The 13,154-nt window shown below is 38.1% G+C and overlaps 1 protein-coding gene across 1 annotated transcript in view; it reads left to right on the plus strand.

The window, feature by feature from the left end:
• Positions 1–13,154, plus strand: part of ERP44 (endoplasmic reticulum protein 44) — a 46,765-nt gene that overhangs the window by 13,524 nt on the left and 20,087 nt on the right. Inside the window, exons 2-4 of the mRNA XM_085220632.1 lie at positions 6,445–6,517; positions 8,064–8,103; positions 11,393–11,508. Coding sequence (XP_085076758.1) covers positions 6,445–6,517; positions 8,064–8,103; positions 11,393–11,508 — 229 coding nt within the window. The remainder of the gene's footprint in view (positions 1–6,444; positions 6,518–8,063; positions 8,104–11,392; positions 11,509–13,154) is intronic.

Consider the following 13,154-nt stretch of genomic DNA (forward strand, 5'->3'; position numbering starts at 1 on the left):
AGTAGCCTGTGTTATATTTTTTCATACAGAGGGTGGTGACACTCTGGGACAGGTTGCCCAAGGAGGCTGTGGATGCCCCATCTCAGGAGGAAGTCAAGGCCAGGCTCTGAGCAGCCTGGTCTGGTGGTTGGTGACCCTGCACATAGCAGGGGGTTGAAACTAGATGATCATTGTGGTCCTGATGATTCTGTAATACTATGTTACTAATAAAAATCCACTTTGGTAACAGAGTAAGGGATGGCAGCATGCAGTCAGTCTAAATTGCAGCCATGTTCCCACATGCCCTGGAATATGGTGATGACAAGAATTGAAATGCTGTGACAGAAGGCGGGGGTTACGGTCTCTTTCTCCTGATCTTCCTCAGCATTCTCTATTTACTGTTGCCTCTCTCAGCTCTGGGCTCTGTGGTTCGTTATGGGGCCTGTGGGAACGCTACCGGTGAGATGTTCGTGATTGATGGCTCTGAAGCCCAACTTCAGGGGCTCTCACGATGCCTGTCAGCTTCAGCGCTGCTTTCTCCTGGGATTCATTTCAATTTGCAGCATCCTGCAGCAGGCTGTAAGCTCGTCTGCTTCCTGTTGGCTCTGAGTTTAATGCAGATTTCGGAGCAGCAGCCGATCAGCAGCGTGCATAAGGAAGATGTACTTGGGGACTGAAAGTCAGCCACAAAGTCCTATGGGGCCGGGACTTCAGGTAGTAACTTCAGTATGTCAGCGTGGATCACAAGTGGCACGGAGCTGGCTGCCAAGCATAAAAGGGCTCTGTGGTAAAGGAGAGAGACTGTTCCGTTGTGTGCCTTTAGGGTTTCACAGCAGGAGAAAAGGATAAGTAGGGAGTTTAGCAAGTGGAAATGAAGGCTGGGCTTCCTGACTGCCTTGCAGGTGTACTGCTAATTAGAAATTATAATGCTCCAAGAACAGGGTTTGCTCTGGAAGTGGGGACCTCTGTTTCATACTGTGAAATAAAAAATATTTGAAAAAAAAAATCTAGTAATCTAAACCAAAACACAATTACTTTGTTTTCCTTTTTCCTTTTTTTTTTTTTTTTTTTTTTTTTAAGTAGTATTAAGGTTGTGCACAGTTAAACTGTTAAGACTCTTCTTTAAGTGAAATGATCTCAGGAAGGAAATGCCACTAAATCCATAGGTCAGACTCTTCAATCCAGTCAGTGACTGAAGAGCCAACAGTGCTAATTGCTAAGAGTAAAATGTTACAAGTTTGACCTAAACCACCTGAATAACCAGTGGGCTTCGTTAATTGGGTGTATGTGGTGGCTACTGATCAGCTAAACTGTCAACAGAAAAGTCATTTAGATTGGGCTCCTTTTTGTTTCCTTTTTGTAAAAAGGATATGAGATTTGGTATTTAAGTCAGAGGTTTGCCCTTCGGAAGGGCGTCAAAGAGAATGGGATGGGGTTTTTCCAGACATTTTGTTCTGTGTAAGGCAACTTGGGTAGTCTCATGCCTCAGCAGAGGGTACTATCACTGTTTGGCAGTGCTTTGAGGTAGTCTGTTGGAAAAATACAAATAAATGTCAGCCAGTGTGCAATTGATTGTCAGAAACAGGTACATACTGGCTCCTACCACTAGTTGCTCCAGCCTAAAGTGAGAAGTTTTGTTGTGATTTCTGAATCTCCACCTGTATCCCTCACTGGTTCTTACAGTGCAGTACCTGGTTTGAAGGACAAATGCAAAAGAAATCTCTGTCAGTTACTGCATAACGTTTAAGATTTCCTTACAACTGAAGAAACTAGGGCAGCAGCAGTAGTAGGACTTCTGCACTTACTGAGCTTCCCCAATGAAAAATATCCCCAGCTTTATCTTCAGAAACCTCCAGGAAACTGAGCTGATCATCTATTCAGACAACTTTCAACAGTTTCTAAGGTCAAGAGGAATATGTGTACACGTGTGTCATCTCCTCCTCTTCCTTTCCCCTATATCAACTACGTTTTATCTTTGTGAATGTGTTGTTTGGTTCCTGAATCTTTTTTTTTTTTTTTTTTTAGCAGTGTGTTCTGTAAGTTCATAAATGGTTTCCGTGCTTGCTTTCTTTTAGTCCATATTTTGTTAAATTATAAGCCAACGTTCATCTAACTTATGCAATTTCACTCTTAAGTATTTAGAATTCTAATATTCTATTATATCTTTATTTTTTGGCAGACTTTCACAACCGCTTAGTTCTCCTTTTGGATTTTAGTGGCTCAAGCATTTGAAAACATGTACAATCTCACTCCAGCAACGTGCAAAATCATATCAAAATGTAGTTAATTTTCTGATACAGGGGCAGCGCTGCCTGAATTGTTTTCTACTGGCTACTTATATCACCAGTTACCATTTTTGAAGTGTTGTATTTCTCCAGTGAGTTTGTAGTGGTCTTGTGCAGTTGGTTGGATTATTTCTTTTCTCAGTTACAAACGCAACCGGTTACTTGTCTGTCTGTCTGTTGTAGGCCAATGGAATACTAAATTTGCACTTAAAGTTAAAATCATAATTTAAAAAAGGCTTTTTTGTTAGCCACTATATTTTTCAGAACGTAAGTTCAATACTTGTCTTATAGTGTGTGCAACTGATGTTCAGAAAACATTTCCTCAAAAAATATTTTCTTTTGTGCCCCTGGGTTATCATTCACGGGCCTCATCAAAGGTCAGAAGATATTCTCAAAACAGCATAGCTTCTTGACAGTTTGAATTAGAATCTGTATTCCTTTATGTTAAATATTAATACTAGCAATACCATAAACTCTCTTGAATCTCTGGGGACAGCGAGATTACTGGGTCAAAAGGGTGTGCTTTCTTCCTTACAGGCATTATACGTTGATGAAAGCTTGAGCTGGAGTGAGTCTTGCATATTTATAGACACTTCTTAAAAGAAGGCTTTTTTCCCTTGACTCTGTATACTTAGTGTGAAAGTTTTGACACCCACAATTATTTAGTCAGTATAAAATGTTTAAGAATTTGATTATGAATATATTTTGACAAAATGGAACCTTTCTAGTAGGAAAAATACTTGGATTACCTGGAGATTTGTGTAGCTTTTGGGGAAACAAGTTTTCAGTCTCAATAGTTTTCCACTTCTTTTTAATTTGGAGAGGCAGTAGGATCTACAGCTTAACTTCATTCTTACCTTCAGTATATGAAGATGTCTGGGGTATTTGTCTTTCAGTAGCTGCAGCTTGCGCCACATTTTTCTGCAAATAAGTGTTAATAAAGTATTCGGAAATCTTATTTGTTCTGTAAAGAAATGTTAGTTTTAATGTACTTTTTCTGTATGTAGCACAAAGTTCAGTAGGGGACTTTATTTGTTAGGAAGTCCTACAGTTTGATATTGCTGTTAAATATTTGCATTGCAAGTTGAGGCATGTTGTAGCAGTCTACAAATTAAACTACAGTTCCTACTCCATTAAAGTATACCTGCTGAATAACACAACCTGTTTCCTGATTGCAAATGGTGTTCTTATCTATGTTGTGTTTAATTTATGCTTAGTTCGTCCTATTAGGTGGGATTAATGTTGCTGCTGCTGTAAATTTGTGTTAGAAAAAGCCACGTAGTTTAAGAAATTGATATCTAACTGGTTTGGTTATGTTAAGAAAATATGACATTTGAAGTTCCTACTTTCTAGAGGGTTGTGTGGTCTTAGTAAACAGGCATTGTTGGAGATTGTAAGCTGTACAGGTAGGGTAGCCCTGTGATCTTCAAACGTGCAGCCAGAGGATTCTGAGAACTTGCAGGGCAGCTGAAGCCCTGGAATGTATATTAATGATTTTGCAGTCACTTGTGGTTGGATCGGATGGCAGCTGGTAAAAGGAATTTTGAGTACTACTATTTGTTACATTAACAGTAACAGCTGGACTGTTGTTTTTATCATTACTGCTGCTTCAGTTACACACACATCTAATGCAATGTAACATGTACCAAAAAAAAAAAAAAAAAAAAAGTATGCTAACTCACTCATAGGCTTAACTGACCAATTGCCAAAAATGTAAGTACTCCTATCTGCACCTCCACAAAGCAAAGCACAGGTTTTTTGTTATCCTTCTCACCACCCAGGGGTGGTGGCAAGGTGCCTGTACTGATGGTGGCTATCTCCTCTGCAAGGACTGAAGGCAGTCTTCTCTTTTACCTGGTTAGACTGCAGTCAGCTACACAGCTCTTCAACGGTGATTCCCCCATGCATCCCACAGTTTGCTTACTCAAATTCTTTATGGCAGACAGTGTCCTTCTTCTGGTAGTTTCCTCTGTGAATTCAATCATAATTTTTTATTCTACACCATCATCTAGAAGCCAGCTGTTGGACTTTTGCCTCTGGTAGACTTCAGGTGCCACAGGAGGGCTGTGCAAGGTCCTCCAGAATCCTAGATTTGTACAGTAATGTGTACAATAATGTCTAGATAGCAAGTGAAAAGCAATGATGGGCATTCTGCCTTACAGCAGCTGTTGAGCTGTCAGCCTGTAGTGTAAGACAGACTCTGTGCAACCCAGCAGTCTCTATATGGGAAGTACGAGGAGACCAGTGTCTTCACCAAGAAGTGTTTAGTGATGCACAAATCCAAAGGAATTGAAAATCATTGCTGGAAACCTCACCTATGTGCTGCTTCCATTGATAATTTCAGACTTATTGACAGCGTCTCACTGCAAAAGATTCCCATCATTTTTAAAACTGATTGTAATGGAAGCAGACATCCACTATGTTTAATGTTTTTGAGAAGTCAATATATGATATGCATTTGCAACAAATGCTGAAAGACTTGATGTTTGGCATTGAATTAATCTCTTGATAAAGTGTAAACAGTGTCATAGGCAAACATGCCCTGGGGGCTCACTGCTTGTAGTTGTTTCCTAAATCCATCACGCCCTTAGGTGGTCAGCCACTGGCATTGCCATTGCTTTAGGAGAGGTCTCAGGCTCATCCGGAAATGCTGAGATCCTCGTATTACAGTGCTCCAGCTTCTCCACACACTGGGATTTGAATACTGTTCCCAGCTTTATTTTATTCCCCTTGTCCCAATGCCTTTAGTAAAAGCAGCTCTCAGGCCTCTCTGGTCAGAAGCAGAGTTTCTTTGCAGCTACAAGAACTAAACCTAAGGCCCTGCAGACACTGAGGGAGGCCTCATGCCGGCCCACAGCTCCTCGTGAGGGGAGCAGAGGGGCAGTGCTGAGCTCTGCTCTCTGGTAACCTGCTCTGGTCAGATTGGTGATTAGGAAAAGACTTCACCAGAGGGCAGTGGGCATGGCCTCAAGTGCCAAAGTTCAAGGAGCATTTGGACACTGCTCTCAGATGTAAAGTTTGAATGTTGGGTAGCACTGTGTGGAGCCAGGAGTTGGACATGATGATGCTTGTGGGACCTTTCTGGATATTGTGTTTGTTTGATTCTCTGTTTTCTGCATGACTTCTTGACCTGTGTGCATTTCTGTCAGTTCTTAATTGAAAACCTTCCTTGCCCTTTCCTATCGTCCCTTTCAGCTGAAAGATTGTAGGCTCTTTGGAGAAAATAGGTTGAAAGATGTCTCAGTACAGCATTTAGTCTACACTCTGGCCCTGGTTAAGAAGGGCTGACTTTCTGACTGGCTTGCTTGGGTAGGAAATGTCAGCATCCCAGATCAAGAGTTTATATTGTTCTGATCAGAGACTTGTACCATTAACTCTTCCAAAGTACAAACATATTACAATTCACACATTAGTACTTTCCTCCATTGCATTTTGAGGTAAAAGATCTATGCTTATTGCAGTGAACATAAGAGCATGCCCTTTCATTAAACTGTCTTGTTAGGGTAGGTGCATTAAGAGCAATATGTGTTGTTTTGAGATTGAATGATATGGCTGATGTGGTTTCTTCAGTTCTTACTAGGTCTGCTAAGTTTGTGCCAATTACGTGCTGATACAGAGGCAGTGATAAGATACAGGAGATATGTTTACATGTAGATGTTAGAGCTATCTAATTAAACTAGCTGCAACCTTGTATTTTCTTAAAAAGCAATAAAAGTGGATGCATTTGCAAGTATTACCTATTGTGACACCTCTTAGCCAGACAAATCCTGTAAGTAGCATCAGAAATAATTTGTCTCTGGGTGAACTGGATGGGCCTACAGTCTTTAGGGATGTGCAGGGTTGGTGAGTGTCTAAAATGTGGGTTTTGTTTCTCTCTTCAGAACACATTTAATAATAGAAATTTTTCCTGAAGGTACAAATATCACCAGTAATATTTCTGCTAACGTGAATTTTTACCAACATAAAGCATTGTATGAAGAGATGACCAGTTTTGTTTTAACTGTGCAAGAATGTTATGTCTGTAAACAATGTTTATTTTTGCATTTGTGACAAATGCTATCGTCTGTTGTGCTTGGACTGATTTATAGTTACTTCACTGTTTGTTCTTCTCCAGCTTTTGAATGTTACTGCTTTACTGTTGAAATATCTACATACCTGACTGATTTGGTTTCTCTTGTAGGTGTCTTGGCTTTTTAATCCAACAAGAAGTGAAATAACAAGTCTAGATAGTGGAAATATAGATGACATTTTAAGTGAGTACTTTGAATCTTCTTTTTTTTTTTTTTTTTTTTACTTTGCACAGTGTACAGACTATTTGTTTACAGTCACTTACCTGTGAGAATCTTGCAATATGATTACATGAATATGTACACCCTAGCTCTGAGAATATGAATTGTAATCTGCATAGAGGTTTTAGTGCAGATAGCTAACTTAACGCATTGCTTAACAGATTACTTCAGTATCATTTAAATGACAATTTGAAGTGTCTAAGAAAAATACCAAGTGTCTTGTTTGCAGATGAGAACTTTCAATTATAAATAGCCAGAGCCTGTCAGAAGAGTGTTTTAAGAGCTCCCAAAAAATAGCAGCAACTGAAACCCATGGCAGTGGGTCATATTAAATGCCTTGCTTGTTCAGCTATTCTTTTTCTCAGGTTAAATGCTGTCTTGACTTCTAGTGGCTCATAGAAAAGACACAAATTAGTATTTAAAGTACTTAATGTGTCTTAAAGTAAACAGATGTATCTTGTCTAAAAGGATGCCATTTGTTGGTATCTAATTGTGTTTGTGGAGGGGGATGAGGGAGAGGGGGAACAAAAAAAACCATGTTGTTGCAAATACATTCATAAAAATATCCTTTTTAATTAGAACTGTTCAAAGGAGGTATGTGGTTTTAATTTGCCTTCGACTGCAGGATTGCTTTGTGTAGTAAATGTATTTACAGTTTTTGTCTAGTCATGCCTTTTTATATGCTGAAAAATGTAGAACCATCCTATGAACTATGTGACTGCTGCCATATGATTCAAATATTTGTTACAGTTTTTCTTCAATATCTAGTCCATTACTACTAATAAAAATCAGTTTACAGCATGGTTATTCTGTTGTGCAGAGATTACAGTTTATTGCTAAGCAGGAGGTTTTAAGTGCATGTGTCTTTCTGATTTTGAAATCTTTTTTTACTTTAAAATATTGAATGGAACATTATTTTGCTGCCTTATCCCTGTAGTATTGCATTTTTTTCAAGTGTTTTCCTTAGCTCTTTAAAGGGGGAATTTAAAGGTTTCTCTGCCACATTTTGCACTTGTATCCAGTATCTTAACAAATAAGACAGATGTGGAGCAATTTGCACAGTCAGCCCACATGTTGTCATTCCCCTAACCTGAACAGCTAACATTTCAGCTTTTAACTATTTCTTTGAGCGCTTGCAAATACATAATGTTTAAGAGGGATACTGGAGTACAGCTTCTGGATTTCAGTATCTTCATTGTAAATTCAGAATTTTGTCTGATGTGTTACTTATTTTTTATCTTATGCCTTAAGAATTGTCATATTTAATGTGTAATATATCCAAAAAATGCTAGACTATAGGCCTCCTTCATCACATTCCCACCTGCTATAGATTATATTTCAGCTAAAATTTATCCTTGTATTTTTCTAGCAGACTGTGAGCTCAGTAATCTAGAAATACTAGCTTTTATATTTTTATGCATATTTTTTGTAATCTTGGATTAAAATGCCAAGAACTTTGCCTCACAATGTGACATGTTGTTCTTTTCTTCTTTTCTTCTTCCCTTTCCAGACAATGCAGATGTTGCTTTAGTTAATTTTTATGCGGATTGGTAAGTTACAAAAGTTTCTTTTGTTTGTTTTTTGTTTTTTGTGCTATGTTTAAACTTGTCATTTTGAAAACTGTTTGGCAATAATATTCTAATTAAAGATACACTGGTATGTTACTTTCAAACTAGATCTTTCCTGTTAGATTTTATTTGTCTTGTAGTGTGTGTGTGTGTGTGCGCACACATGTGCGCATGTGTTTGTCTTGATTACTTTCCCTTCTACTAGGACCTTTGTCAGAGAACAAAAGGTTCTGTGGTAATAAGGAATAATTTGTTTTATGTTTCTTTGTTTGGGATTTCTTGCTGTTGGTTTTTTTTTATTATTTTTTTTTTTAACTCATAGCAAGACAGGTTTCATTAAAGTTTTTGATTTTTAGCGTAAGTTTGATCAAAATATTCCTTTTTTATTTTTAACTTTACTCTGTTGATTCCCTACGTGTGGACTAGTAAACAAAAAGCATGACATTACATTCAAAGAATTCAAATTGATCTCTAATGGAAAGCCTTCCAGGTGGAGAACTGGAGAATTGAGGATTGTCTGTTCTTGTTCAATATCTCCATCAATGACTTGGATGAACAGATAGAGCCCACCCTCAGCAAGTTTGCTGATGATACAAAGCTGGGGGGAGTGGCTGACACACCGGAAGGCTGTGCTGCCATTCATTGACACCTGGACAGACTGGATTAATGGGCAAAGATAAACCTGGTTAAGTTTAACAAGAGCAAGTGTGGAATCCTGCACCTGGGGAAGAATAACTGTGCATCAGTACAGGTTAGGGGCTGACCTGCTGGAGAGGAGATCTGCAGAGCGGACCTGGGGGCCTGGTGGACAGCAGGTTGGCCACACCAACAGTGTGCATTTGTGGCCAAGAAGGCCAATGGTATCCTGAGATGCATTAAAAGGAATGTGGCCAGCAGGTTGAGGGAAGTGATCCTCCCACTCTGCTCTGCCATGGTAAGGCTACATTTAGACTACTGTGTCCAGCTGTGGGCTCCTTGGTTCAAAAATGGTAGGGATTTCCTAAAAGGAATCCAGGAGAGGGTCACAAAGATGATAAAGGGCCTGGAGTCTCATTTCATGGAGATATTCAAGACCTATCTGGACGTGTACCTGTGTGGCCTTTTGTAGGGAACTTGCTTTAGTGGAGGGTTGGAATTGATGTTCTCTTAAGGTCTCTTCTAACCCCTGAGATTCTGTGAAACTTGAGCAAGTATAAAAGGGAAGATGTGGGGTCAGTCACTGTGAAAGACATACTTAGTGGGAACTGTTTGATTGATTTTTAACTTGCCTATAAAATTAATTTAAGTGCCCATACTCCATTTTTCGATAGTGTTAAAAGTAATGTTAAATGTTTTGTTCAAGCATTAGTATTTCTAAAAGAACCTTTTAACAATAAGCAAATGAGTAAAGTATTCGAGGGAAATAAAATAAATTTAATATGCAAATTAATATTGAAAATGAGGTCAGAGAAATAAATCACTTTCTCTGTTCCTTGTTTAAATTGAATTTGGGTGTATATAGCTTTATAAATTAAACAAATATATAAACCAAGGTAATATTGTACTTTAAGTATTCCACTTGCTGTTCTGCTTTGTGAGCACAAAACGCTGACTGTCAGAATCAAAGGTCATCGAGCAGATTAAAGTTCTGATTCTTTTCACCTCTTTCACATTCCGTGTATGCGTAGGTCTGTATGGTCTAGAAATAGCAAGTGCACAAATTTAAGATAAAGTTAGTTTGCCTTTACTGATCATTCATTCTACTAATAGCTCATTTAAATTGATTTTTAAAAGTGATCATTTAATCTTTGCTTAATGATAGATATTAGACCAAATTTAATTTGTTTAGTAACCTTTGCATAGGTCTCTGTAATTTTATAGACAATTTTTGTTTTCAATTTGTTTGTACCTCTTCAAATTCTATTGACCTGAGGAACAGTGAAACCAACAGAATTTTTGAGAGTAGTTCTACTACACGGAAATGTAGCATATTTGTTGCCATTGAAAGGGTGTTTTTTGTTTTTTTTTGCTGAAGGCAATCTACAGAAGGTTAAAAATTAGTGTTCTCGTGCTTCCTGTGATCTAGGGAAGATAGTATTTTAAAACTTGATATAGAAAGACAACGAAAGTCCTGGTTTAGGTCTCTGTTAACACAGCCCCTGCTGCAGTCCCTGCTGTTGTAGAAGTTGTCTAAGCTTGCAAGTTGATTGCTATTATAGTAGGCTGTAAATTTAAAATATGAGAGCCTCAATTAGGATTGTTATATAGAGACATTCAGGATTAGACTCCTAATGTTGTGTACTGTCAGCCTATGATATAACGTGAATTGAATGAGGACAGATGTGGATGCACTGCTGTAATGGTGGAGGAAAATGAGGGACAAAGAAGCCATATGTAACATATACATGCTAAATAAATGTGGCGTACAGTTGTTGTGGCCAAAGTCAGGTCTGTCTTGGGAGATGAGCTTCAGCCCTGTTTGTATTTTGAGAGGAAAACCTTCCTCTGTAGTTGGAATGTTTGCTGCCATGCGCCAGCCTTCAGAGCAGGCTGCTTTATTGCAGGTCTGCTTTGAGGTGCTGCTCCTTGAGGTCTTGTCCTGATGACTTCTATGGTGCTGTTATGACTTCAAGTTAAAGTTCTGCTGTGTGTTTGGAAGAACAGATGAAGTTCTTTTACTGATATGTTAATGATGGTCTGGTGCACTAGTTTGACCTTAACCTCCCCAAAACCACCAAAATGTCTGGGGCCTCATTTATGAACATCTACAGCCTTTTTCATGCACAGAAGTAGAAGATTTTCATCAAAATCTGGCATGGCTACAAGGATCCCATGGAATTCTTTTGTTCATAGTAATCTAATAGCAGTCTGTTTAAATTAGACATAACTTCCACCAAATTTGAGCAATAATATAATGAGCATTACTTACATGGTTAACAGCAGAAGTTGTATAGTTCTTTCTCTGATATTTCTTGAAAGTGATCATAGATGAATACTCAGATCTCAACAGTGCAAATTTTTTATTAGATCTTTAAAGCTACTTGTCCAGGGATAATTTGGGTAGAAAAAGAACGATGAGCGAACTTTCTGAATATCAGAGTCTATTTCCTAAAGACTTAGTTGATTACTGTTGTTTCTTAAATTGATAAAGCATGGGAACACGTCTTGAATTATGTATTCTTCTAGAATATATATTTTTTTCTGCCTGAATTATACAAATATTTCCTTAATCTACAATTAAATTTTTTAAAGTTAGTGTTTTGAAATTGTAACCTTACGTTTTTTTCCACAGGTGCCGCTTCAGCCAAATGTTGCATCCTATTTTTGAGGAGGCTTCTAATGTAATTAAGGAAGAATACCCAGATAAGAATCAAGTAGTGTTTGCTAGAGTGGACTGTGATCAGCATTGTAAGTAGATCTCAATTTAGTTTTTCTGTGATATCCTGCCAATAGAAAGCAGACTAAGGTGTGGTGGGACCTGCTCCATTATTTAGTCCAGAGGCCATTGCTTGTGTGTATCACAGAACCTCTTCAAAATTTGTCAGGGCAATTTCCAGTGTTGCATTTTCTTTTTCTCCATAGATGTGCAATTTTTATCAGTTCAGCCTTTCTTGTTTATTGAGTGAAAAAGGGAGTGTAATTACAAAGCAAACTGGCCAGGGATCAAGAAGCACTGGTGCCAAACAGCCAAGAAAAAGGAGCGATAGTCAGCATGTGTTTTGCACAGCTGTTTTCTCTAAGAGTTGTAGTGAACTGCAAGCTGCCTTTTGTGTACTTGGTAGTTTCAGAGCTGTTCTCCTTTGCTGTTTGTACACATGAAGGAATACTTGTTTATTTTGGTATGTTCCCCTAAATACATGAAAAAGATACTTATTTTATTATCATATTAATCCCAAATGTTTCTTGCTAATCTCGTGATAAGTAAAATGTAAGGAACATCTGTTACCTACTGACAAACAGATGGGTAGCACTGAGATTATTGTGGTGATTTTCCTAGTGCAAGATTTGCTTTGCTATTCTGTACTTCCGGAAGAGCAACATTTGCCCAGTAGTTTATTTATGGAAGTTTAGGAGTCCTAGAGTGTAGTGAAAGTTGCCAGTTGGCCTCAAATCCCAACAAAGGTTTGGTTGTTCTTGACCCTAACTATAATATTTAGTCTTTACAAAGTTGTTAGTCTGCAGGAAGAATCCTACTTGGAAAGCTGATGAATTTCTGTTAGTTTGTAACGTGTCTTTGGGATTTACTGCTGGCCTGATTTGTGTTTTAGTGCTCCGTTTCAAGTACTAAAGAGAGAAAGAATATGGAAAAAAAAATTGCATCTCTGTGAGAAGTAACTGATCGCATTTACTTTTTTCTTCTCTCATGTTGGTGAGCTAACTGTTTTGGTACTAGAGGGAATTTTTCTCTTGAAGTATCTTTGGTCTCTTGCAAATGTAAAAGCCAGTAACTTCAGTTGAGCATCTTCCATTAGCAGCAATTTGTGCTCCATTTTGTATATGTATGTGTAGGCACCCAACAAAACAGAACTCCTAATTTGTGCGATTCAAGATCATAAAGCATAAAAACACGTTTAAATAACTAAGCAGTATCAACTTTTTTAGCTGAAGCTGACTTTTCAAACTGTTAGGAGCAGCCAGAGAGATTTTTGTCCCATCCCAAAGATCTGTAGGACCAGATCATGACCGTGGGAACCATAAATGCATCTGGGATTAAATCCTCCCCTACGATAAGTGTAGTGGGCTAGATAGTTACATAGTTATAAGGCAGCCAAGAGTTATGATCTCTCTTTTTAGTACTGGAAGATTGTGATTCTCTGTAGTCATTTTGTTCCTAATTTAATAAATAGATGAACATGTCTTCTGCTGCACGAACTGTAAAATGTGCAAATTAAAAACAAAATTCTATCATAAAGATGAGTCTTTTTCTCCCAGTAGCACTGCCTTTCTGAATTAAAATAATAAGGCCCTATATGTTGTTCCTGGTTTTCAGTGTTTATTTGCTAGTTACAAACAATGGGACGTCTCATGGCACACAGTTATTGGTTATATCCTAA

Source organism: Meleagris gallopavo, chromosome 3, assembly GCF_905368555.1.
Source record: "Meleagris gallopavo chromosome 3, MGAL_WU_HG_1.1, whole genome shotgun sequence".
NCBI lineage: Eukaryota > Metazoa > Chordata > Aves > Galliformes > Phasianidae > Meleagris > Meleagris gallopavo.